Source organism: Pygocentrus nattereri, chromosome 2 (assembly GCF_015220715.1).
Source record: "Pygocentrus nattereri isolate fPygNat1 chromosome 2, fPygNat1.pri, whole genome shotgun sequence".
NCBI classification, from domain to species: domain Eukaryota; kingdom Metazoa; phylum Chordata; class Actinopteri; order Characiformes; family Serrasalmidae; genus Pygocentrus; species Pygocentrus nattereri.
The window spans coordinates 8,799,579-8,823,970 of NC_051212.1; the positions used below are offsets into that span (position 1 = coordinate 8,799,579).

At 46.4% G+C, this 24,392-nt stretch overlaps 1 protein-coding gene across 1 annotated transcript; it reads left to right on the forward strand.

Annotated features, from left to right (window-relative positions):
- Positions 1-6,909: 6,909 nt before the first annotated feature.
- On the forward strand, positions 6,910-23,567 carry LOC119262381 (ladderlectin-like). The gene is made up of 6 exons (XM_037534127.1): positions 6,910-6,961; positions 12,348-12,386; positions 12,473-12,687; positions 13,151-13,198; positions 23,084-23,196; positions 23,471-23,567. The coding sequence occupies exons 2-6, from the start codon at positions 12,350-12,352 to the stop codon at positions 23,490-23,492; spliced, it is 435 nt and encodes a 144-aa protein (XP_037390024.1). The 5' UTR covers positions 6,910-6,961; positions 12,348-12,349; the 3' UTR covers positions 23,493-23,567.
- The last annotated feature ends 825 nt before the right edge of the window (positions 23,568-24,392 follow it).

A 24,392-nucleotide genomic window follows, 5' to 3' on the forward strand; every position in this document is an offset into this window, starting at 1 on the left:
GATTCCTTTATTTAAGAAAGGCAATAGGAGGCATGATGAGTTGCCTATCTGTGCTCAAGGAATTAGCAGAAGGGAACACATCATCCCCATTCTTAAACCCTTACAATGGCTACCAGTCTGTTCCTGTATAGACTTTAAGGTGCTATTACAGGTCTATGAATGGCTTACTAGTGCAGGAGGTACACATTTATCTGATATGCTGCAGTGATATTAGCCAAGCAGAACTCACACACTAATAGGGACTAGTCAGTTAGTCTTGCTGAAGGTGAAGACCAAACATGGAAAAGCAGCATTTAGCTGCTTGAATCATCCTTCTCACTGTGCGTGGAGTCAGTATGGACATACGTTCACTTCGCCGCAGAGAATTTGGCCTAAGTGTCACCTCACATTTATACTCCAGTGAAACATGACTCCAGTCATGGCTGGCCATATAAGTGTTCCCAGTTGTTTAGGTAAACATTAAAAAATATAAAAGATTGTTATGTGTTGGGCCTGGAAAGGGGGGCTTTTCTGGCCAGTGTAAAAAAATTACTAATATTTTGAATGAAACATCAAAAGAATAAGCAATAAAGAATGATTTTTACACCCCATTTTCCTCATGTTTATCAGGAATGACAATATTTGTGGAGGGCACAGTATGAAGTCATGGAAGCTTGAGGATCATAACATTCCTGTGAATGTTTCTCCACCACAACAACTTGCAAAGCAGGTGGCATTTTTGATGGACACCAAAGGATAATAGCAGTAAATGACGCACACAATATCACACACAATATCATGCAAAACAGGTGGACTTATGGCCATTATTGACATGCAGGTTTGAAAGAGGAACAGACACACCCAGTTCTACAGAATATGTGTTCTGGTAATTCATTACTGAAAGCACACTGCAGAGATCGGTTTAGAGGAGTGGGATGAGTTACAGTCCTGGAGAAACAGGCCTAGTGCTTACACATTGCCGAAATCTCCATATCACTGCTCTGCAGTCATGGACGAAGTACACAAATCATGTACTTGAGTTAAAGTAGAGATACCCAAGGTAAAATATCACTCCAGTAAAAGTAGAAGTCCTTACTCTAGACTTCAACTTGAGCAAAAGTACCAAAGTATTTGCCTTCAAATGTACTTAAGTATCAAAGTAAAAGTACTAAAAGAGTAATTCTGGCTCTGATGTCCTGTTATCATTTTTATAACAAGACTCACATCATGAACTCATTTCAGGTGAAAGTCCTCCAGCGTCTCTCTTGGTAAACCAGTCTTTTAATAGAACGTCATTAATTAGTGACACTGATGTCGATTAAAATGATCATAAGCACAAAACACTGAAGGTAAACAGTTTCTATCAGGGAGAACCGAGTGGCTCTGAAATCACTTTTACACACAAGCAAAGTTTCAGTTTCAGATTTATTTACAACTTAGTTCCATGTTTAAGTTGAATAAAAACTGGCTTTAAACTCAGGATCACAGATGAGCTCCTTTACTATGTTGATCTGTAGGCCTCTGTTCATAAACATAAACCAGCCCAAACTAATTTACTATAAAATTAAATGGTGTTTGTAGAAATTCAGAAGAAAAAAGAAACGCGTCAGTCACGACTGCATATGTGGACATATTTCTATATTGTGATCTATTTACACAAAGTTAGGTTAGTTCATCATTTATGTAGACGTTTCAGCAGTTGACTTTGAAATGTAGTGGAGTGAAAGTAAAAAGTTGGCCAAAATGGAAATACTTAAGTAAAGTACAGATACATGAAAAAACTACTTAAGTACAGAAACCAATTACATTTACTTAGTTACTGTCCACCACTGCTGCTCTGCATGGACAAAAAGTGTTAATGACTATTTTAATCTTGGTTACATTGGTTGGTTATCAATTGTCATAAGACCAATCAGTATTACTGATTTAAGATGGGCCCCCAACTATCTTTGTGAAGAGATCAGAGTCCAGTTTTGTCATATTCATAATGACATTTTAAATGATACAGTGGGTCATCTGAAATCGTCCACTTGCAGTTTTAACACATTACCAACCAACTTTGTAAAGAATGTGTTTCACTCAATATCAGTAGAAATACTTCAGAGAGTAAACATCTCAATCAGTTGGAGTGTTTTTCCTAACACATTCGGTTCATCAGTCATGAGAGGAAGGAACTGCTTAAATAACATTTCTGTGCCACTGAACTATGGTGAGCCCCAGGGTTCTATTCTTGGGCCACACTTATTTAATTTATACATTTTTACTTTTGGCCAAATTCTAAAAGAATACGATGTAACTGACCACAGCTCTTTCTACAGCCATGCAGATGAAACTCAGGTTTACCTCTTCCCCAAATAACTATGGTCTTCTTGACTCACTGTGTAAGTGCTTTGAGCACATCGCTTACTGTGAGAGGCACTTTGAGTTGCCTATCTGGGCTGGAGAAACTAGCACATAACCCTGGTGTGCTTATGGACACTGGTCTTAATTTTAGCAGTCATGTCAAAGCAGTCACTAAATCAGCATAGTATCACCATAAGAGCATCAACAAGATTAAAGGTATTGTAGCGTTGGCCCAAAGGGGGACGGTGCTACTTCCCACGCCACAATTGGTGTTGGAAGTGGTCCTGCGAGACGAAATGAGATGCATCTCGGAGGAACTCGAATGGCTGAGGAGAGAGACGGAGAAACCGGGCGGTGCGACAAGGAAGAGGCAACAACTGGACGGCCCGAATGACAGCGACCTACAGCGCTCAGCACGGCGGGCGACAGAGGCGGTGACCCCGCCCACTCCTCACACGCAGGCAACGGGGACGGCGACTAGCACGGCGGCTAGCACGACGCGACGGCTTAGCCTTCCTTGCTACAACGGCGACGCCGACTGGGCGGCTTTCGAGGCCCAACTGGAGGTCGTGGCGAGCTGTGAGGGGTGGTCCGACGCGGAGACGGCGGCACAGCTCTGCTTGGCGCTTCAGGGGCCGGCGCTCAGGGTCCTGGTGGAATTACCTGCTGAGTGTCGGCGCGAGCTCGCGCCGCTGAAAAGAGCACTGATGACGCGCTTCGGGAAACAGCCTGATGAGTCGGCGGCGAAACTGCTACTTGCCAACCGGAGACGGAACCGGGGCGAGCGGATAGGCGTCTTGGCCTCTGAAGTGGCACTGCTGGTGCGGCAGGCCTACCTGTCCTTCCCCCGGGAGGCCCAACAACAGCTCTCCCTCGATCACTTTGTACGCGCGCTGGAGCCAGGTGAACTGCGGATGCACGTCCGGCTGGCGAACCCAATCACCATCAACGCTGCAGTGGACGAGGCGACCAGAGCTGAGACGATACTCTCCGGAAAAGGCGACGGATGGGACACGATGGCGCGACCTCGGGTCGGACCTCCTGACAAGAAGAGATGTGGCGAGATCGGTCACAAAGCAAACACGTGTAAGTCGTCGGGAAACGAGACGGGAGCCGCCCGGTGAGGGGCGCGGCGACTCCACGACGTCTCACGGAACCCCCCAGCATTATCTCACGAGTTACGGGGCTGCCGGGCTACTACTTAAAATGTGAGTTGAACGGTAATTCTTTTCTTGCGCTTATCGATTCGGGGTCGTCGGTCTCTCTGCTTAGGCCTGACCTGTTGCCGGATGACGTGGGGGAGGCCTTAGCACTTTCGGGTAGGCGCACTGAGTTGACTACTGTGACGGGTAACCGATTTGAGCTTGTCGGGTGCATTTCCGTGACGCTCGATTTCGGACACGGGCCGTGGACTCAGTCCTTCTGGGTTGGGGGCATCATGGACGCATGCATTTTAGGCGGCGATTTCCTGGAACGAGTGGGGGCGGTGTTTGATTTCGGCAGCGGTAGCCTGACTCTAAATGACCGCAGGGTCGCCGTTCACGGGGGTACTGAGATGGCAGGAACGCCGTGTAATGTAGCCGTGCGTCATGCGGGGAGTGACACAACAGCGCCGTTTAGTGTGGACCCGGTTTGCGATCTGTGGGAGCGTAGCCGCGCAGGGCTGTCTGAAGGGCAGGGCCAGTTGCTGTGGGTGCTACTCGACCGGTTTAGAGGGGTTTTTGCGGTCAGTGAGCGTGAGTGCTCGAGGACGGGACTCGCGGTTCATGCGATTGACACGGGAGACGCGTTACCTGTTCGGCTGAGGCCGCACCGTCTTCCGCTCGCCAAGCGCTTGACAGCGGAGCAACAGATTAACGAGATGGCCGCCGCAGGGGTAATAGAGCCGTCGAGCACTTCGTGGTCCGCGCCGGTTGTGTTGGCCAAGAAAAAGGATGGCAGCTGGCGGTTTTGCGTTGACTACCGTCGGTTGAACGCGGTGACGAGGGCTGATTCGTACCCCATGCCGAGGGTTGACGACACCTTGGAACGGCTAGCAGGTTCGGACTGGTTCAGTTCGTTAGATCTCCGCAGCGGGTACTGGCAGGTTCCCTTGGCGGATACTGCGAAAGAGAAGACGGCCTTCTCCATCGGCACGGGCCTGTGGCAGTTCACCGTCTTGCCCTTCGGGCTCTGCAACGCACCGGCGACCTTTGAGCGCCTCATGGAGCGTGTTTTAGTGGGGGTCGCTAGGGAAAAGTGCGTTGTTTATTTGGACGATGTGCTGGTACACGCTGCCGGGTTTGAGGCCAATCTGGAGCTGGTGTTGGGCCTTATTAAAGAGGCGAGTCTCTCGCTTAACCCAGCCAAGTGTAACCTGCTCCAACGACGGGTTAGTTTCCTTGGGCACGTAGTGAGCAGGGAGGGCATCGCCACTGACCCAGACAAAACGGCTGCGGTTCGCGACTGGCCCACTCCCCGCACGGTACGCCAGGTACGCAGTTTTTTGGGGTTCGCGTCGTACTACAGGCGGTTTGTGAAGGGCTTTGCGGAGATTGCCGCGCCGTTGCATCGCTTGACGGGTGGCAGTGGTACCAGGCTTCGTTGGTCCGACGAGGCGGATAGAGCTTTCCTCACACTTCGGAATAACAAAGACGCTGGGAAGGTTACGGCAGCGCTTCTGGTGGCCGGGATGCCGTGCTGATGTGAAGCTCCACGTTCACTGCTGTGACATCTGCGCCGCGAGGAAGGGCCCTGCAAAGGCCGCACGCGCTCCTCTTCAACCGATGCAGTCTGGGTCCCCCATGGAGAGGGTGGCGGTGGACGTCCTGGGCCCATTCCCCGTCACGGATGCGGGGAACCGTTTCATCATTGTAGCTATGGACTATTTTACCAAATGGCCGGAAGCCTACGCTGTACCGGACCAGAGTGCAGTTACGACAGCTGAGGCCCTGGTTGACAATTTCTTCTGCAGGTTCGGTGTTCCTGAGGTCCTGCACAGTGATCAGGGCAGGAACTTTGAGTCTGAGGTGATGGGGGAAGTCTGCAGACTCATGGGCGTCCACAAGACGCGCACGACCCCCCTTCACCCGCAGTGTGATGGGCTGGTCGAACGATTTAATCGGACCCTGGCCGCCCAGCTAGCCATTGCTACACAAGGACACCAGCGCGACTGGGACAAGTGGCTGCCTGTTGTACTGTTGGCCTGCCGCTCGGCAGTGCAGGAGACCTCTGGTTTCACGCCGGCCATGCTTATGTTCGGGCGGGAGCTGCGGTCTCCCATCGAGCTGGCCTTCGGCGCCCCTCCGGATAGCGAGGACGACACACCACCCGGACTCCCATTTGTCAGAGAACCAGTCCGCGGCTGGAAACAGGCAGAGGCGCGCATATGACATGCGTTGCTACGGCGCGTCTCTGCCTGTGGACTCGGATGTCTGGCTGTACAACCCCCAAAGAAAAAAGGGACTGTGCCCCAAGCTTCAGTCGGCATGGGTTGGGCCGTGCAGGGTCCTCTCCCGAATAGGAGAGGATGTTTATCGCATCCGTTGGGGTCGGCGGCGCTTGGTGGTGCACCGCGACCGCCTGGCGCCGTACCTGCCTAAACTTATGGGTGCTGGACGTCGCCCGGACTCTCCTGCTCCCATTTCCCCCAGTGTTTCCCCTAATACTGCTCCCTCTGTACCCCCCGTGGCCAGACCGCAGCGCACGCGGAGGATGCCGCGCCGGCTGCAGGACTGCATTTGACTATCGTTATGCTTATGCCGTTGTGTGGGCCTTGTGGGTTGCTGTGGGGTTATTATGGGGTGTGATATGTTCTGTGTTTTAGGTGTTCAAAAAAAAAAAAAAAAAAAAAAATTTTGGTGTTCTGTTATTCTGGATCACTCTGTGATGTCACTCTGAGATGCCTTGTGCGCTGTACTTGTTACTGTCGTGTGACTGCTGCGATGCCGTGCCCTAGTGGGGTCACCGAGGACGGCTGACCTCTTGGGGGGGCTGTGTAGCGTCGGCCCAAAGGGGGATGGTGCTACTTCCCATGAGCCCCTGCGGCTCCGGTATTGGTTCCTGTTATGTGTAATGTTGGCGCATGTATTTATTGGTTATGTGTTTGGTTATGTGTGTTATGTAGCTTGAGTCTTCCCTTACCGGTTTATGTAGTTGTACTGTATAAGTTGTCACCTGCTGTGTGCGTGTGTTGTATTGTTGTTGATGTCATTCCCTCGTGTGCTGCGTGGGAGACAGGTCCATTTACCCATTTGGGTGATTACGTGCTAAGGCATCGAATTAAAAGAGCCTTTTTCTGTCAAAATGGATCGGTTCACTGTCTCTCCCTTCTCCACCACGCCACAGTATTCTGAGTAAACCAGACCCGGAGAAGCTCATCCACACCTTTATTTCTAGCAGGACTGGTGACTGCAGTGGTTACTTTACTGGACTCCCCATAAAGACAGTCAGACGGCGTCAGTGGATTCAGAATGATACTTTACAAACACTCATTTGCATAATTCCAGTGAGTTTTCATGTAAATCATCATCTAATAAAAAAGTTGGAGCGGCATGAGACAAAGAGAGAGTTATAGCGACTTTAGTTTCCACTTCAGTCACACAAACGCCAGGAGACACAAACACAGTCACGATCAGAGCGTCTTTACCAGCAGTAGCAGGTAAGAAACACCTTTAAGACTCTAGACTCTGTTACTGAGAGATTTAACTCACTCAAAGTGAGGAGATTTGTTCTTGATTTTCAGGTTATGAATATAAATATCCTTTTTTATTAGTATTCTCTTATTTTTTTGTTACTTTCTTTTAAAGAAAAGATGCAAGGCTGTACTTATTGTGTTGGTTATAGCAAGCAAGGATTAATCCTAGTCATCATTATTTTCCTACAGATTATTATTATAGTATGAAGACATCAGTAGTTTGTAATTCAGAGGGACAGGGATATTAAAAGTAGATCAAACTGTAGTCAAAGCAGAAGATATTTTTAAAAAAGAAAATATTTCTCAGTCTAATTGTTCTGAGGTTTTTTTTTGTTTGTGCTTCACATTAACTTTAATTTTATTTCCTCAAATTCCTACTGGATACCTTTCCTCTCTGTGCTCGTACAGTCGTTTATTGTGAACCAGAGCTGTTGGTTTTAACTTACGATCTGTATTTACTATACAAATTTAATGAGGCAAATCATCATTAATCCCACTGCTGGCCTGGAGATTTCTTTGAGTGTAAAAATTCTTTGAGTGTTTTAAAACGAGATCAGAGTAACATTAGATTCTTGGGAACTTGAGGAGGATCCAAGTACAAGTTTTAAGTGGTTTATTAAAACAGGGAAATCCAAGGGTCAAAGTTGAGGACAGAAAAAGAGGTCAAAAAACAAAAAGCAGTCAGATGAACAATAAAGTATCCGAAAAGGCAAGAGCTAAAAACAGTCCAAAGAGCAGGCAAAAGTCAAAAATACCAACAAAGACAGGTGAGTTAACAAGGCTTGGTAAGGCAGACACTGAGGAACTGATAATACTTCGCAAAGTGTTAGTGCAACTGGGAAGTTTGTATAGCAGAGCAGATTAGGGTGGAAATGAGGATGAGGCGGCAGTCATTAGGGTTGTCATGGTGACAGTGTTAAAAGTCAGGAGAGGTAGACCTTTGGTGACCAGAAGGGAGATTGCAGGCAGAGTTAGGAAAAGGAGAGGCAGACCTCTAGTGGCAAGAAGGGGGATTGCTGACAATCAGGTGTTCTCAGAGTGGTACGGCTGGAACTGTGCTGTGTCATATTTTGCTGATGGTAGTGGTGCTAACGTACATCAGTTCCACCTTCTGGCTTTGAAATCTGCATAAACCATATATATGGGTGCAGTCGTGGGCTGGAGGTTAGGGAACTGGCCCTGTGACCGGATGGTTGCCAGTTCGATCCCCAGTGCTGACAGTCCATGACTTAGGTGTCCTTGAGCAAGATTGAACCCCCAATTGCTCTCTGGGCGCTGTGGATAGGGCTGCCCACCGCTCCGGGCAAGTGTGCTTACTGCCCCTGTGTATTCACTAGTGTGTATGTGGTGTTTCACTTCATGGATGGGTTGAATGAAATGTTTGAGTTTGAATGAAATGGGTTGCAAGGATACAGAAAGCCAGTATGAACACTAATCATGCTATAAATCTCCTTCATCTCTGTATTTACATACGTTTCAGCCCACAAGTCATAGAGGGGAACAAGTATAAGGAATCATTACAACAAACCATCATTTAACTCTTTATTCAGGGTAAAAATATTCCAAGCGCTGTGGGGATTGGGCAAAACTTACATATGAACAGTTACAAAGAAAATAAATAAGAAAATATACAACAATCAGGCGGAACATTATGTCCTTGTTTCTACACTCATTGTCCATTTGATCAGCTCCACTTACTGTATAGCTGCACTTTGTAGTTCTACAGTTACAGACTGTAGTCCATCTACTTCTCTGATACATTGTACCCCTTTTTACCCTGTTCTTCAGTGGTCAGGACCCCCATGGACGCTCACAGAGCAGGTTCTCAGCACTGCAGTAACACTGATGTGGTGGTGGTGTGTTAGTGTGTGTTGCGCTGGTCTGAGTGGATCAGACACAGCAGTGCTGCTTGAGTTTATATGTATGTATATTTATGTCTGTGACACTCTAGCAGACACTTGTCGCCTGGACTATATGAGCTTTTTTGTGATGTCATATCTGGAGCTGAGACTATAGGGCTGAAAATGCAGTAGAGCGGGTCTGCAGCTAGACCCTTCTCCTAGACTCGACTCCAGAAAATTCAGTCATGTATCAGGTGAAAAAGTGGTCAGTGTTCCTTCATGTAAGTGTTGAAATTGAAAAAGCTACTAATTCTCCGTACATCTTACTCACATCTCCCAGTAGTAAAGGGTTTAAAGGTGGAGTAAGAGATTTATTTTAGGAGCATTTGTTATATTTCTTAAAACACTCTTTACTATCTGATAGCAATCAATAAACTGAGTTCTCTGAAAATAGAAAGAAGATAAATCATTATCTGTCTACCTACCCCACAACCTGCCCAAATGCATGTGCTCTGCATGTGTACTCATTTGCCAATTTGTAGAACCCCTCATATGTTTATGTTAAAGAGCCTGAAAGCAGGTGGGTTTTCCCAGAGTGGAGTGGGGTATTTGATTTGTTTCTAGCGAAGAGAGGCTGTGTTTTCAGCCTAGTTAGCTAGCTAGCAAAACTAAATTAGTTACTATCCACCAACTTCAGTAACACATCAAATTACATCACAGCCCACTTGATGTTCACCCAGAATTTATGTAACGACGGCCTCTATTTAAGCAATACAGGACGAGAGGGAGTGTGTTATCAGATAATAACCTCACGCTTGAGATTTGGTCGCCATAGGTTATCACAGCCGTGATATTTTAGCGATAACACACGACATTGAGTGTTCTACTGCTTAAGTACAGGCCATTATAGTTCCTTAATGAGCAGCTTGTTGCAATAGTTCGTTCTCTAGCTCCACACAGACCAACTTTGGGAATTTAGTGTCGTCTCATATTCAGAGTCTGACCAAATCAGCTGTCGGTCAAATGTAATCTTAAAAGTGTCCATTTTCTGTTTGTGCCCAAAGTAAAAAGTAAAAACGTTCAAATAGCTTAAGCGTCTCCTATGGCTGTCAAAGTCGCAGCTTAGCAACGGCGTCGCAGCAGAGTGATACAATGTTTGTGAAAAACCTATAAAGTTATGACAAAATAACAGTGAGGTTAGAACACTTCTCAACCAATCAGCTTGAGTGTCCGTTTTATAGAAGTAAATATATTTGGTTCTTTGCTTTTTAAATAGTATATTCCAGACAGTGGAAGCCTTCATGTGAGCTCATAAAAAAGCATGCAGTAGTACCAGATGTGGCATTAACTCAGTCAGCCCCCAGAGCTAATGTAGCACTGCAGGTGCTCAGTTTACACCCAAATCAACCCCCATCAACACGGAATCATCTTCATTGGAAAATTAACAATGATTCACACTACTGATTTTGCAGTATAGGTAGGTAGGTATATCATGGGCCCTGCCCAATGATATATTTCAGAAACCTGCTGCAAGTGCAGAAAACACATGGAACTTTCGTCACAATATAGTAGAGGTGTTTCTGGAGGAAACTCAGAGTGAGTGCCCAAGTGTCCGTGGTCTTCTCTACTTCTTTCTGTCATTTTCCATCACAGATATCCCATCAAATTTGAGTCTTCCAGAAATATTTCCACTGTGTTGTGACTGGCTTTGCAGCATTTCTGCAGATGAAAGTGTTTCCTCCGTTTGCAGTGTGTTTGTGAAATGTAATTCAGGTGTAGTCATTCTGATGAAAGTGTTTTCTGTGTTTATTGTGTTGTTGGCAGCATGTTTGAATTTTTCTATGAATAGTGTCTTGTCAGCCACCATAGCTAGACAGAGCAAGGGAAGTTTATTTATTTAGCACATTTCATACATTGTTATTTTACAAATGAGAAAATACAGAGTCATTTAAAAAGTAAAGGAGAATAGGACCATCATCATCATCGTCGTCATCATTAACCGCTTAATACAGATAGGGTCGCACTAGCAGCTGGGAGAGCAGAGAATCCCAGATGACCCTGTCCCCTGCAACTTCCTCCAGCTCATTCCCAGGGATCCCAAGCTGCTCCCAGGCCAACTTGGAGATGTAATCCCTCCAGCTGGTCCTAGGATGACCCCAGGGTCTTATCCTGGTAGGCCATGCCTGGTACACCCACACCAGGAGGCATCTAGGGTCACATCTGAATCAGATGCCTGAACCACCTCAGCTGGCTCCTCTCAATGCGGAGGAGTAGTGTCTCTACTCCAAGCTCCTCCCAGATGGCCGAGCTCCTCACCCTATCAAATAGAGTGTAGCCCGCCACCCGACGAAGAAAGCTCATTTCCATCGTTTGTATTCGCGATCTCTTTCTTTCGGTCATTACCCACAGCTCATGACCATAGGTGAGGGTTGTGATGTAAATCGACCGGTAAACAGAGAGCTTTGCCTTATGGCTCAGCTCCCTCTTCACCACTACAGTCCGGTACAGTTACCACATTACTGCTGCCACCTGTCCCAGCTAGCGGTCACCTGTCTGTAGGCGGGACCCTTTCCAGAACCCCGCCCACTCGCTCCAAGAAGGCCGAATACTCTGACCTGGTGTTTGGTGCATAAGCACATACAACACTCAGAGTTTTCCTCTCTGCGATTTTAATTCACATTGAGGTGACCCTCTTGTCCACCGGGACAAACTCCAACTGCACGGCCACCAGCTGGGCACTCGTGAGTATCCCCACTCCTGCCCAGCGCCTCTCACCCTGTGCAACCCTTGAGTAGGAGAGGGACCAACCCCTATCAAGAAGTTTACTGACACTGTGTGAGGAGGTGAGCCCAACTATATGTAGTTGGTATTTCTCGCCTCCCACAAAAGCTCCGGCTCCTTCCCTCCAGTGAGGTTACATTCCACATGCCAAGAGCCAGTTTCTGCCGAAAGGGCCTAGGCCGCCAAGGACCCCCCTGCAATCTCCCACAGCCTGTGCAGCACTGCACCGCTCCCCCATGCTGGACCTTGTGGATGACTTAGCTCTGAAGATCCCTAGTCTACACAAGCCCTTCCGCCACAACAAGGAAGGAAGGAAAACGTCATTTAAAAATCTAACTGAATTTATTTAAAATTTAAATTAGAATGTTTTACTACTAATAATAATTGACTACTACTACAATAATTTACTACAGAAGAACACAATCACATATATTCAATAAATACAACTCTTCTGTTTAAGTTAAATCTTTGGGTGTTTATTTGCTCTTTTTGATAAAATGAAAAATATGTTTTTTTGTGATTGTGTTTTTTCCATTCAGAGTTTCAAAATATAAATGGATCTCAATCTAGAGCCTTTCCATTCCTCTCAGATCCCTGACTGGGGCTTTAACTGGATCATGTTACTGTAACTAAATGTAATGTCTCTTAAACAGCGTGATCTAATGTGCTGGTAGTAAAGACTGTGGAGGTGTTTAATGTGTGGATCGTGTCTCTCTTGTTCTCCACAGTCATGAGTTCAGCTCTGTATCTGGTCCTGCTTTTCTCAGGTCAGTGTAGCTTCATGATCATCTGTAAAACTCTCTGCTGCTTCATTACTGTACTGTCATGCTGAAGAGAGCTTTCATCTCTACAGCTCTGTGGACGCTCTCCTTCTGTGGGACTCGTCAGTTTCATGTGGTGAATGAAAATAAGAACTGGACCGACGCTCAGAAACACTGCAGAGAGAAATACACTGACCTGGCCACCATTGAGAGCCAAGAGGAGATGAACGCTCTGGTAGCTGTTCTCAATGAGAAAACAGGCCATTTCTGGATCGGACTGAGACAGAAAGAAAATAAGGACAACACTGTAAGCAGGAAAGAGAGAACAAATCATGAGCCCGTTTGAGACGTAGGCTTTGATCTCTCCTAAACTTATTTCACTTAATAACTGTTAATATACAAAATTCCAGATGATTGTGCATCACGATGTATGTTTCCTTTATGTAGATCTAATACATTATTACCTGAATATAACTACATCGATTTATTATTATTATTATTTATAGATTGATTCAACAAATAACACTGAAATATCTTTGATATATTTTAAACCACATTGTTTCAAATACCATTACACATAGCTAATTAATAGCTTCAAATACATTTACACCAAATTAGTGACAGTGACATCTAGTGATTGCTGTTATAAAGAGCTGTTCTGGATGAAGCCTAGACTTTTATTTACTTGTCTAAAATTTGTCCAGTTTAACATGAGAGTTTATTATATGTTCTTCCTACATAGGTTTTCTTTCTCTCTCAAACATTTCTAGTGTTTCCAAGGAGCTGCAAGACCGCGGATGGCCAGTGGGGTCAACCAGGTACGCTGTCCTGAGCCTTGGATCAGGAGAAGTATCTCCAAAGATACAGCAAATATAGAGAAATACATTTTAGATCTTTTCGTTATTCGTGTTTATTTTCATTGTATTTCTGTTTAACACAGTGAGATGAATGAGTGTCTGTTTCACAGCTGGTAAATATCCAGCTCTTAAACCTGCCTGTTTTCAGATTCAGATTCCTTTATTGATCCCAGGGGGAAATTGCAGTTGTGACAGTTGCAGCCATTTATATAAAAGAATAAACACTTTAATCATTTAAAACAATATAGAGAAATTTGCAGTATGTACACGAGATTTAAGTACTTATGAATATAGTAAAGTGGCGGTGATTGTGATAATAAAAATTAAACATCTGGTATAAACTATTTAAATTATTTAAATTAAGTTAGTGTCCCTCTGAGTTTTTGCACACACTTGTTATTATTGCACAAATGAACAGTTTGGTATTGAATTTTGTGAATCACACACTGAGGGAGGAGTTATAGAGTTTGATGGCCACAGGTAAGAATGAATTCCTGTGGCGCTCTGTGGTGCATTTTGGTAGAGTGAGTCTTGAGCTGAATGAGCTCTTGTGTCTCATCACTGTGTCGTAGAGTGGGTGGGAGCCATTGTCCATAATGGCCTTCAGCTTAGACAGCGTCCTCCTCTCCGACACGGCCGTCAGCGAGTCCAGCTCCACACCCACAACATCACCGGCCTTGCGGATCAGTTTGCTGAGTCTGTTGGCATCTGCCACCCTCAGCTTGCTTCCCCAGCATGCAACAGCATAGAGGATAGCACTCGCCACCACAGACTCATAGAAGATCCTGAGCATAGTCCGGGAGATGTTGAAGGACCTCAGGAGCTTCAGAAAACAGAGACGACTTTGGCCCTTCCTGTAGAGGGTGTCAGTGTTCTTAGCCCAGTCCAGTTTATTGTCAATATACACACCCAGATATTTGTAATCATCCACCGTGTCCACACTGAACCCCCCTGATGGACACCGGAGTCACCGGTGCCTTGTTCCTCCTCAGGTCCACCACCAGTTCCTTTGTCTTTGTCACATTGAGCTGCAGGTGGTTCCGCTCGCACCATGCGACAAAGTTCTTCACCGTCGCCCTGTACTCATCCTCAACTCCCTTGCTGATACATCCAACTATTGCAGAGTCATCAGAAAACTTCTGAAGATGTCAAGTCTCTGTGCAGTAGCTAAAGTCCATGGTGTAGACGGTGAAGAGGAAAGAGGAGAGGAGAGAGGACAGTTCCTTGTGGAACTCCAGTGTCGCTGACCACTCTGTCGACACACAGTGCTGCAGGCGTACATACTGTGGTCTGCCGGTCAGGTAGTCAACAATCCAGGACACGAGGGGGGCATTTACTTGAATCACTGTTAGCTTATCAACCAGAAGAGCAGGCCAGACAGTGTTAAATGCACTGGAGAAGTAAAAAAAACATGACCCTCACAGATGGCTGGTTTATCCAGGTGAGCATATACACGGTTGAGCAAGTAGATGATGGCGTCTTCAACTCCCAGGCGGGGCTGATAGGCAAACTGGAGGGGATCTAGAAAAGGCTGGACTATGGGTCGGAGCTGATCCAAGACGAGCCTCTCCTTGGTCTTCATGACATGAGACGTTAGTGCCACTGGCCTGTAGTGCTTGTCATCACTGGGTCGTGGCGTCTTTGGAACAGGAACAATGCAGGATGTCTTCCACATCATAGGGACCCTCAGGAGACTCAGGCTCATGATGAAGTACTCCACAAAGAGCCTGCCGTGTCAAATCTGTTAAAGAACAGATTTAGCTTGTTCGCCCCGTCCACAGTGACCCCTGCTCCTCCGTTGTTGCTGGACCTGAAGCTGGTGATGGTCCTCATTCCATTCCAGACCTCCCTCATGTTGTTCTACTGGAGTTCCCAATCCAGCTTCCTCCTATATTTGTCCTTCGCCTCCTTGATAGCTGTCTTCAGTTCCCTCTGAATCGTTCTCACCTCCACTCTGTCTCCAGCTCTGAAGGCCCTCTTCTACTTGTTGAGGAGAGCCTTAACATCCTTTGTTACCCACGGCTTGTTGTTTGAGTAACATTTAACAGTCCTGGTAGGGACAGTGGAGTCCACACAGACGTTAATGTAGTCCGTGATGCACTCTGTGAGCCCGTCGATATCCTCTCTGTGCGGCTCACAGAGCGCAGACCAATCAGTAGCCTCGAAGCAATCCTGCAGTGCCTCGTAAGTCTCCCCAGGCCATCCACTCAATGTCCGCTTGGTCACAGGCTGACTCTTCACCAGCGGCACATAACAGGGGCTGAAGTGTACCAAGTTGTGGTCTGACCTACCCAGAGAGGGGAGGGGGGAGCAGCTGTATGCGACCTTAACATTAGCATTCAGCAGGTCCAGTGTTCTTTCCTCTCTGGTGGGACAGTCCACATACTGAGTGAAGTGTGGTAGTGCCTTGGCTATAGCGGCATGGTTAAAGTCACCTGATATGGCGATAAAGGCACTCGGGTGTCGCGTTTGCCGACGTTGTGTTGGCAGAGGGGGGAATGTAGATAATCACAATGATGGCATGCGAATACTCGCCTGGTAAATAATATGGCCTGAGTCCAACAGCCAACATCTCAATGTCTGGGCAACAGGAACGTTCCTTGATGGTAATGTGACCAGGGTTACACCAGCAGTTATTGACTAGCACAGCAAGCCCTCCTCCTTTGCGCTCACCGCTCTCGGTGCAGCCCCGGTCTGGAAGCCATTGATAGAAACAGTGTCATCCGGGATGTCCTGGTGTAGCCATGTCTCCGAAAAGCACATTAGACTACACTCCCGGTGCTCCCTCTGACTCCTGGCTAGCGCTGTCAGCTCGTCCATCTTATGCAGCGACCTCACGTTGCCCATGATGACGGTGGGGAGACGCGGCTTATATCCCCTCTTCTTCATAAGCCTCCGCCGTCTCTCCCTCGCTTTCCCCGCACGCTGGTTTATTCCCCCTCTGCATCCCCTGTGCGTCCGTCTCCAAAGCTCCAAACCTTCATCTTGCCAATGAAAGGGTTAACTCTGCTCTAACTCTGCTCTAAGCAGACTTTGCAGCATGCATAGCTACTGTCCTTGGCAGTTTTGCACAAACAACTTGCTCCTCTTATCGGGACAACATTCTGTCCAGAACCATTTGTTCTCTTTCGTAGGTAAGATTATCGTACACAGAGCAGAAGCCCCCCTCCTTTGGGCAGTTCCGGTGGTCCATGAGTGTCAGCTTAGCATTTCATGACTGTTAGACAACTTATTTGGGTCCACCCTGTTTGCTTGTACGCAACAGGGCAGGACGTGTTTGTATAAAAGAAGGAGTGCCCTTCTTTCTTTGTGCAGAAGACTTAATAAACTCTTTGATTGATTAAGAGAGTCGTTCTGTCTTCCTGCACCGAGCGCTCCCGCTGCAACTGAGACTTTTCACAGGACAGGTGATCCACTCTCTGGTTCCTCTTCATGAACGGACCAAAAACGGCCGGTCCTTTCAAATGGTGACCTCCGACGTGTTCTCTTCACCCAGGTAAGTCCAATTAATCGTTTTTGGACCTCTACCTGGTTGTCGAGATCACCTGGGTGTTCAGAGCGAACCGACCCAGCCCTGTCGGGTGGGCGGGAGTACGAGAGTGAGAGTAGAGAGGGTACATTTAAACCTAAGCGCTTAGTGGGAGACAGGGAACGTCCTATAGTGGAAACTCTCAGTACAGCTCTCACTGTATTTTTCCATACTGGGCACGTCGTTCCAACCAGAGCCGGAAGAGACACCAGCTGCATGGATGCGTAGATGTAATTTGGGTTTGTCCAACCTAGCTGGTTGGACCGAAGGTAATCCGCAAATACCCGCATACCCCAGGGAGGGCACTTTCGATGTGGGCTATTTGGGTTCCGCACATCGCATGATTAATGAGGGCATAGGGGATCCTGGATGAGACCTATCTTACATGAATGAAAGCTATAAATCGTGGTATGACGTGAAAAAGGTGTGGGGTGAACCGAATTAACTCTCTTTATGTGTGTGAAGTTTGGTTTTACGCCATCTGCGCTCAGCCTTTCTGCATTCTCTCTTTTGGGTCTGTGCTGCTACAGTGATGATATCAGCGGTACATGTTTTCAAAACAAGCATGGACCCTGTGTCCAAATTATCTTTCCCATTCCAGTTCGTATCAGAAGCAGAAAGAACAAGGAGTTTAGGTCAGATACTGTGAATACATCCAACCTGCAGTATGTTGGAGGTAACTCACAGTCTTTGAAACAAAATGCACAGGTTATTAAGTTAGTTCTACTGAATATCAGATCTCTTACAAATAAGTCTTATATAATTAATGATTTAATTACAACTCACAGGCTTGATTTCATGCTTTTAACAGAGACATTAAACTCATATAGTGCTGATATTGTGTTAACTGAGACGGCTCCACCAAACTTTAACTTTTTAAATGTTTCACGCACCGGCAAGAAAGGCGGAAGTGTAGCAATGCTGTTTAATGATACTTTCCAATGCAAGCAGATACCACTTGGTGATTTCACATCTTTTGAATATTTAGGTGCGATTTTAAAAGGGCACAAAGAATATTATTAGTAACTGTCTACAGACCTCCAAGGTACAATGCTAATTTTATCGATGACTTCACAGATATGTTATCTTTTATTTCTACTGAATTTGATCATTTTGTTATTGCTGGTGATTTTAACATTCATATTGATAATCACAAGGATAATTACGCCAAAGTACTCTATGATGTACTTGAATCTTTTGAACTTTCTCAGCATGTGACTGGAAGCACACATTGCCATGGTCACACTTTGGATGTGGTTATCTCAAAGGGTCTTAACATTTCAGCCTCTATTAAGGATGTTGCATTGTCTGATCACTGCTGTGTATTTTTTAAAATATGGACTTCAATCCACAGCAGTGCCAGGCAAGTTAGGTTTAAGAAAAGACAGATAAATAACAGGACAGCTGCACTTTTTGTTACCAAAATGTACTCTTCACCTTGCCAACCATCTGAATCATGACCTTCCTGTTGTGTCTCTCAATGTATCTGGTGTTGATTATAATTTTCTCATTGATACCGGCACCACGCTCTCTTCGCTATGAGGGGCCTTTATCATCTAGAATCACTAGCTCTGTGGGTATTACAGGACAGCCCTTCTCATCTCCGTATACGCCCCCACTTCAGGTTGTATGCGACGCAGTGCGATTTACTCATTCTTTCGTGTTCATGCCAGATTGTACCTTTAACCTTATGGGGCGGGATTTAATGAGTAAACTTGGTCTATCCCTGTCCTTTTCTGGTTCGCGCATGACCGTGTCCACGGGAGATTTCAATCGCAATCTCAACATCGCCAATAAATCCTTTAAATCACCTGTGTCTGCTCTGCTGTCTGTCTCACACGCCACAGAGGTTCCTGAGCCTCTGCGTTCTATACCACACACTGTTTGGGCTGCACATAAGGATGATGTTGGTAGGGTTGATTGTAAACCATATGAGGCTACTCTAAAAAGCCCCACTCCTGTTTATGTTATACAATACCCTTTGCCCGAGCACAAACTGTGTGGTATAGACTCTATTCTACAGAAACTTCTTTCTCTAGGTGTGGTCGTCCCATGTCAAAGTGCGTATAACACACCGATTAACCCAGTCCCCAAGCCGGACGGTTCTTGGCGATTCACTCAAGATTTTCGACGCCTTAATGACGCCATCGTGCCTATCGCCCCAATTGTGCCTGATGTCTTTTCGATATTGACCTCCATTCCGTGTCAACACGCATTTTTTACTGTTTTAGACGTTAGTTCTGCTTTTTTCAGCATTCCTGTTGAACCTGACACCCAGCCGATTTTTTCGGTTTTACTCATCGCCAACGCCAATACACGTGGTCTCGTTTGCCGCAAGGTTTCTGCGACTCGCCTGCGGCGTTCGCCGCGTCGCTCCGAGACCTCATTTCTGACCTTTCCCTCCCCGGGGGTGCTGTGCTCCTGCAGTATGCAGATGACCTTCTGATTTCGGCCCCTGACAGCTCCACGTGCACTGAGGCATCTAAACTGGTCCTCATGCGCTTGGCTACCCTGGGCTTCAAGGTTTCACTAAAGAAACTGCAGTTCTGCCTACCCCGGGTCCAATATCTGGGTCATGAACTATCTCAAGGTCAACGCCTCCTCTCCGCTGACCGAGTGTCATGCATCACGCAGCTTCCCAAGCCCGCCACCAAGCAGGCTATGATGTCTTTCCTCGGCCTCATCAATTACTGCAGACAGTGGATTCCTGACTGCTCCACGCATGACAAAACACTGCGTGCCTCCTTCACTCACGAACAGGCCATGACTCATCGCCTCACATGGACTACAGCCATGAACTGTGTATATTCTGCTCTACTGTCCTCACTGCAGTCTGCACCAGCCTTGGGCCTGCCCAACTACGCTCTGCCATTTCACCTGTGGGTGTCGGAGTCGGGGGGCACTGCTGCTGCGGTTCTGGCTCAGCCCCACGGGGGAGGTTTGCGCCCTTGCGCATATTATTCTAAAACATTGGACGTTACGGCCCGAGGCCTTCCATCCTGTCTCCGAGCGGTCGCGGCGTGCGCACTAATGGTACAGGATGCTGAAAAAATCGTTCTAGGTCATGACTTGACCTTACACACCTCTCATCAGGTCTGTCAGCTCCTAAATAACTGTTCTACACCACCGTTACGCTTTCGCCGTAGTTCATGATTTTGGGGGAATCTGGCATCAACGCGGTTTCGTTACTACTGATAACAAACCCATTTCCCATGCGTCGCTTATCGAGGACCTGATCAGGGCTACCTTCCTGCCCTCCCGACTGGCCGTTGTTAAAGTTCGCGCTCACCAGCGTAGTAGCGACCCTGACTCTGTTGGTAACAATACCGCCGACTCTGCCGCAAAACGCGGAGCTCTTCATGGCCCCACTTGCCCTTTTATGAATCCGGCTTCCTTCTCCTGTGCTGCACTCACGGTTGACTTACTTCCTGGTCGTGATCTTGACTGTATTCAGGCCACCGCCTCGGACTCTGATATCAAGCATTGGCTGTCATCGGGCTACGATCCAGCCGTCAAACCGCTGCGCGACGCCCGCACATTGTGTTCTGTTCCTCGTTCCCGATTTTCATGGTATTTCGCATCGGGAACGAAGAGGGGTAAAGCGTGACATGTCCGAATTGTTTTGCATTCACAATTTGAACTCTGCCGTTGATCGCATATTAGACCGTTGTCTTACATGTGCACAGAATAACCCAAAACCGGCCGGACCGCACCAAGTTCTTCCTAAACCGGAAACACCTTTCCAAGAATGGCAAATCGATTTCACACACATGACGACTGTAGGGCCGTACAAATATTTACTGGTCTTAGTAGATATATTTTTGGTTGGACAGAGGCGTTCCCATGCAATAAAGAAAATGCAAATACAGTTGTGACAAAACTCTGCCAAGAAATCATACCGCGTTACGGTGTCCCCTTAGGAATAGACTCTGACAAAGGCACACCGTTCACCTCCAAAGTCACACAGATGCTCGCGAAGCACCTGAGCATAGACTGGGCTTTCCACATCCCCTATCACCCTCAATCCTCAGGTATGGTCGAAAGGGTTAATCGGACTATAAAAGGGCGGTTATGAAAGGCCATGCAGACGCAGAACACTACTAATTGGGTGAAGGTTTTACCTGTAGTTTTGGCCAAACTGCGGATGGCGCGCACAGACACTCTGGGTGGTCTGTCGCCGTATGAAATTGTCATGGGACGTCCGTTCCCCCTCCCATGGCGTCAGAAATCGGCTCTGGGGGGAACGGCGGACTTGGATGTGCGTCGCAGCGAGTACACCGCAGGGTTGTTAACTGTTCTGAATGAATACTGGGAGAGGGTCAACCAAACTATCACAGACCCTCCCAGGGTCTCAACCCATGCTTTTAAGCCGGGCGATCAGGTATTGGTCAAGAAATTTGAGAGAAAGGGTTTTTCAGACTCCCCTTTCTCTGAACCCACTACTGTACTCGCTGTCACACGCACGGGGGTATTAACTGATCTTTTTCCACAGTGGATTCATGCCTCCAGATGTCAGTCAGCCCCGCAGTGATGTATATACATGTTAGACGTCTAACTATTTTTGTTTCCTATCTCTAACCTGTCCTGTGTTACAGAAGTATGTTGCAGCTAATATTAATCTTGTGCCTGGTGGAACGTGCTGGCGGATCCCCCATGGATAACGTTTTCTGGCAGTATGCTAACTGGACTGCCAAGCAGTACACCAATGACTCCTGCTACGTGTGTCACCTGATGCCCTCCAGTGTGAACAAGCACTCCATGGTCACGGCCCCTCAGGATCTCTCTGCTACTCTGCAGGCTGTAGCACACACCTGTCCGTCTCCTGACTGTTTGAATGTTACTCATTATGATTACCCTCACATTAATTATTCTCTTTCTTTATCACAGGATTTTTGTTCTAAAACTCGCAACACTACAGATCTTGCTACATGTTTGCAGTACATTCTTAAATATGTCCTTACTAACTCCTTACTAACTCCTTATTAACTACTTACTGCTTATTTTGCCATGGCTGTCCCCATTATCTGTATGGTTTTGCTGTTGTTGTGTTTGGGTCCTTGTTTTTCCAGATGCCTCATGGAAAGGGTCTACGCGCTGGCCTCTGCGATGCGACCCCCGCGGCCCGTATACCAGCCTCTCATCTCCAGCACCAACCATATGTATGTGTGTTCTCACGCACCACTGTGACTCGCCCTGTTATGCCTCACCAGTTGGTGAGGCATAAAAGAGGGGAATGAAAGGGTTAACTCTGCTCTAACTCTGCTCTAAGCAGACTTTGCAGCATGCATAGCTACTGTCCTTGGCAGTTTTGCACAAACAACTTGCTCCTCTTATCGGGACAACATTCTGTCCAGAACCATTTGTTCTCTTTCGTAGGTAAGATTATCGTACACAGAGCAGAAGCCCCCCTCCTTTGGGCAGTTCCGGTGGTCCATGAGTGTCAGCTTAGCATTTCATGACTGTTAGACAACTTATTTGGGTCCACCCTGTTTGCTTGTACGCAACAGGGCAGGACGTGTTTGTATAAAAGAAGGAGTGCCCTTCTTTCTTTGTGCAGAAGACTTAATAAACTCTTTGATTGATTAAGAGAGTCGTTCTGTCTTCCTGCACCGAGCGCTCCCGCTGCAACTGAGACTTTTCACAGGACAGGTGATCCACTCTCTGGTTCCTCTTCATGAACGGACCAAAAACGGCCGGTCCTTTCAGTTGTCCTGGTCGCCATGCCGACTGGTTTCAGCGTGATCAGCTGGTCCCGGGTGTAAACAAAGCGGCCATGCTGCATCACCGCGGCGGACACGGGGAGTGAGTGAAAGCAGCACTTTCACGGCGAAATAACAGACAATGACTCTCTCTACTCACATGTTTTGAGAGGGCACAGCTTCCCTAAGTTACCTCGTCAAAATAAATAAACTATTAAAAAGGTAAAGAGAAAAGTTACTCGGTAAAAGAGGTTTAGTGCTGCATTAAAAGTGGACCCTTCACTAAAAAGACCCTCTTCTACATACTGATTGGCCAGTCATAGCTTAGCAACTGTAACTAGGCTCAGTCAAGTCCAACCACAGCAATGTTCTGCAGTGTTGTGTGTTGGGTACTTAAAAACTGGATACCTGAAATAATTCAAATAATTCATATGGAAAAAAAAAGTATTTGTTCATTAATTTATTTGAATTACAAACCCTCTCCTGCAATAACACAGACCCCACAAAACAACAGCTAATCACTAAAATCCCCATAAGACTGTAAGATCAAAGATTTGGTATGATATTGAGTAACGAATGCAGAAAAGATTTCCTGACCAGGTATTAATTTGTCTTTAGTGCTGGACGTGGTCAGATGGGAGTAACTTCTCATACAGCAACTGGAACTCTGGGGAACCAAACAACGCTGGTACTGGTAACTGTGGAGAGTTACGGAGTGCAGATAAATACAGGTAGAATGATGCAGACTGCAGTCACACAAATCAGTTCGTCTGCTATAAGAGTGAGTCATATCAGATGATGAACTGCAGAACATCTGTTACACATCCAGCACATTTAGTTTTAATGTTTGTGTTTGGAGCAGTTTCACTGACTCAGCACTTTAATACAGATCTGAATACTGGATTCATAGAGAGACTCAATCAAACACAGAAACACAAACAGATAGAAACACAACTGTCTGTATAATATGTCATACAGGCAAGTATTGTTCTCACCCTTCATTAGAGATTCCACTCATCCTGATTAATCAGAAGAAGACATGGAGAGAAGCTCTGAGCTACTGCAGAGTGAATCATGTGGATCTGGTTTCTGTTCACACTGAGGAAATCCAGCACTGGGTGGAAACAGCTGTTTATTATGCCTCCACTGCTAATGTGTGGATGGGTCTGCGTCACACCTGCACCCTGAGCTTCTGGTTCTGGGTGAATGGAGTGTCGATCTGCTACCAGAACTGGGCTCCGGGGAACGGGACAGGGGTGGAAGACTGCAGTGGAGGAGAAAGAACAGGAGTGGTGCAGTCTGGGAGTAAGCAGTGGGTCAGTCTGCCAGAGGATCACAGACTCAACTTCATCTGCACTGTTAAGGGTGAGGATTATACAGAGGATTGAATATCTGTCAGTAGTTAAGTATTGATGGTGAAAGAAATACTGAATAATGCTGTTTGCTCCTTTTTAGAGATCTAGAAGAAGATGCAGGCTGTTCAGCTGGATCTCCACAGTTCAGGATCATCATGATATTTGGCAGTTATTTCTTCATCATCATGATGCTGATGCCTTCTTTATTTTTCAAAACACAACAATTCAGGTTAAGAACACTGATATTCATATTTTCCTGAGGCAGCTCCTTTTTGTGCCATTGAAGGAAGAGAAAGTGTCAGACTCATAACAACTTATTTTCATCTAATATTGTAGCTTTGTAAATGATAAATGTTCTGACTTTAACAATATTTATAAACTGTACTTGAGCTGTTTATCGTTGAAGTGCCTTTTCTTTTATCTGTATGTCTTCTTCTAAACTTTTCCTCTGTGTGTAATTCAAACATTTTCATTCTTATAAATTTCTGTAATACTTTTCAAAGAACACAAACCTTTAAGCCCCTGTTTTACTTAGCGCAAGCTAAAATAATGCATTATAGGTTTAGTGTAAT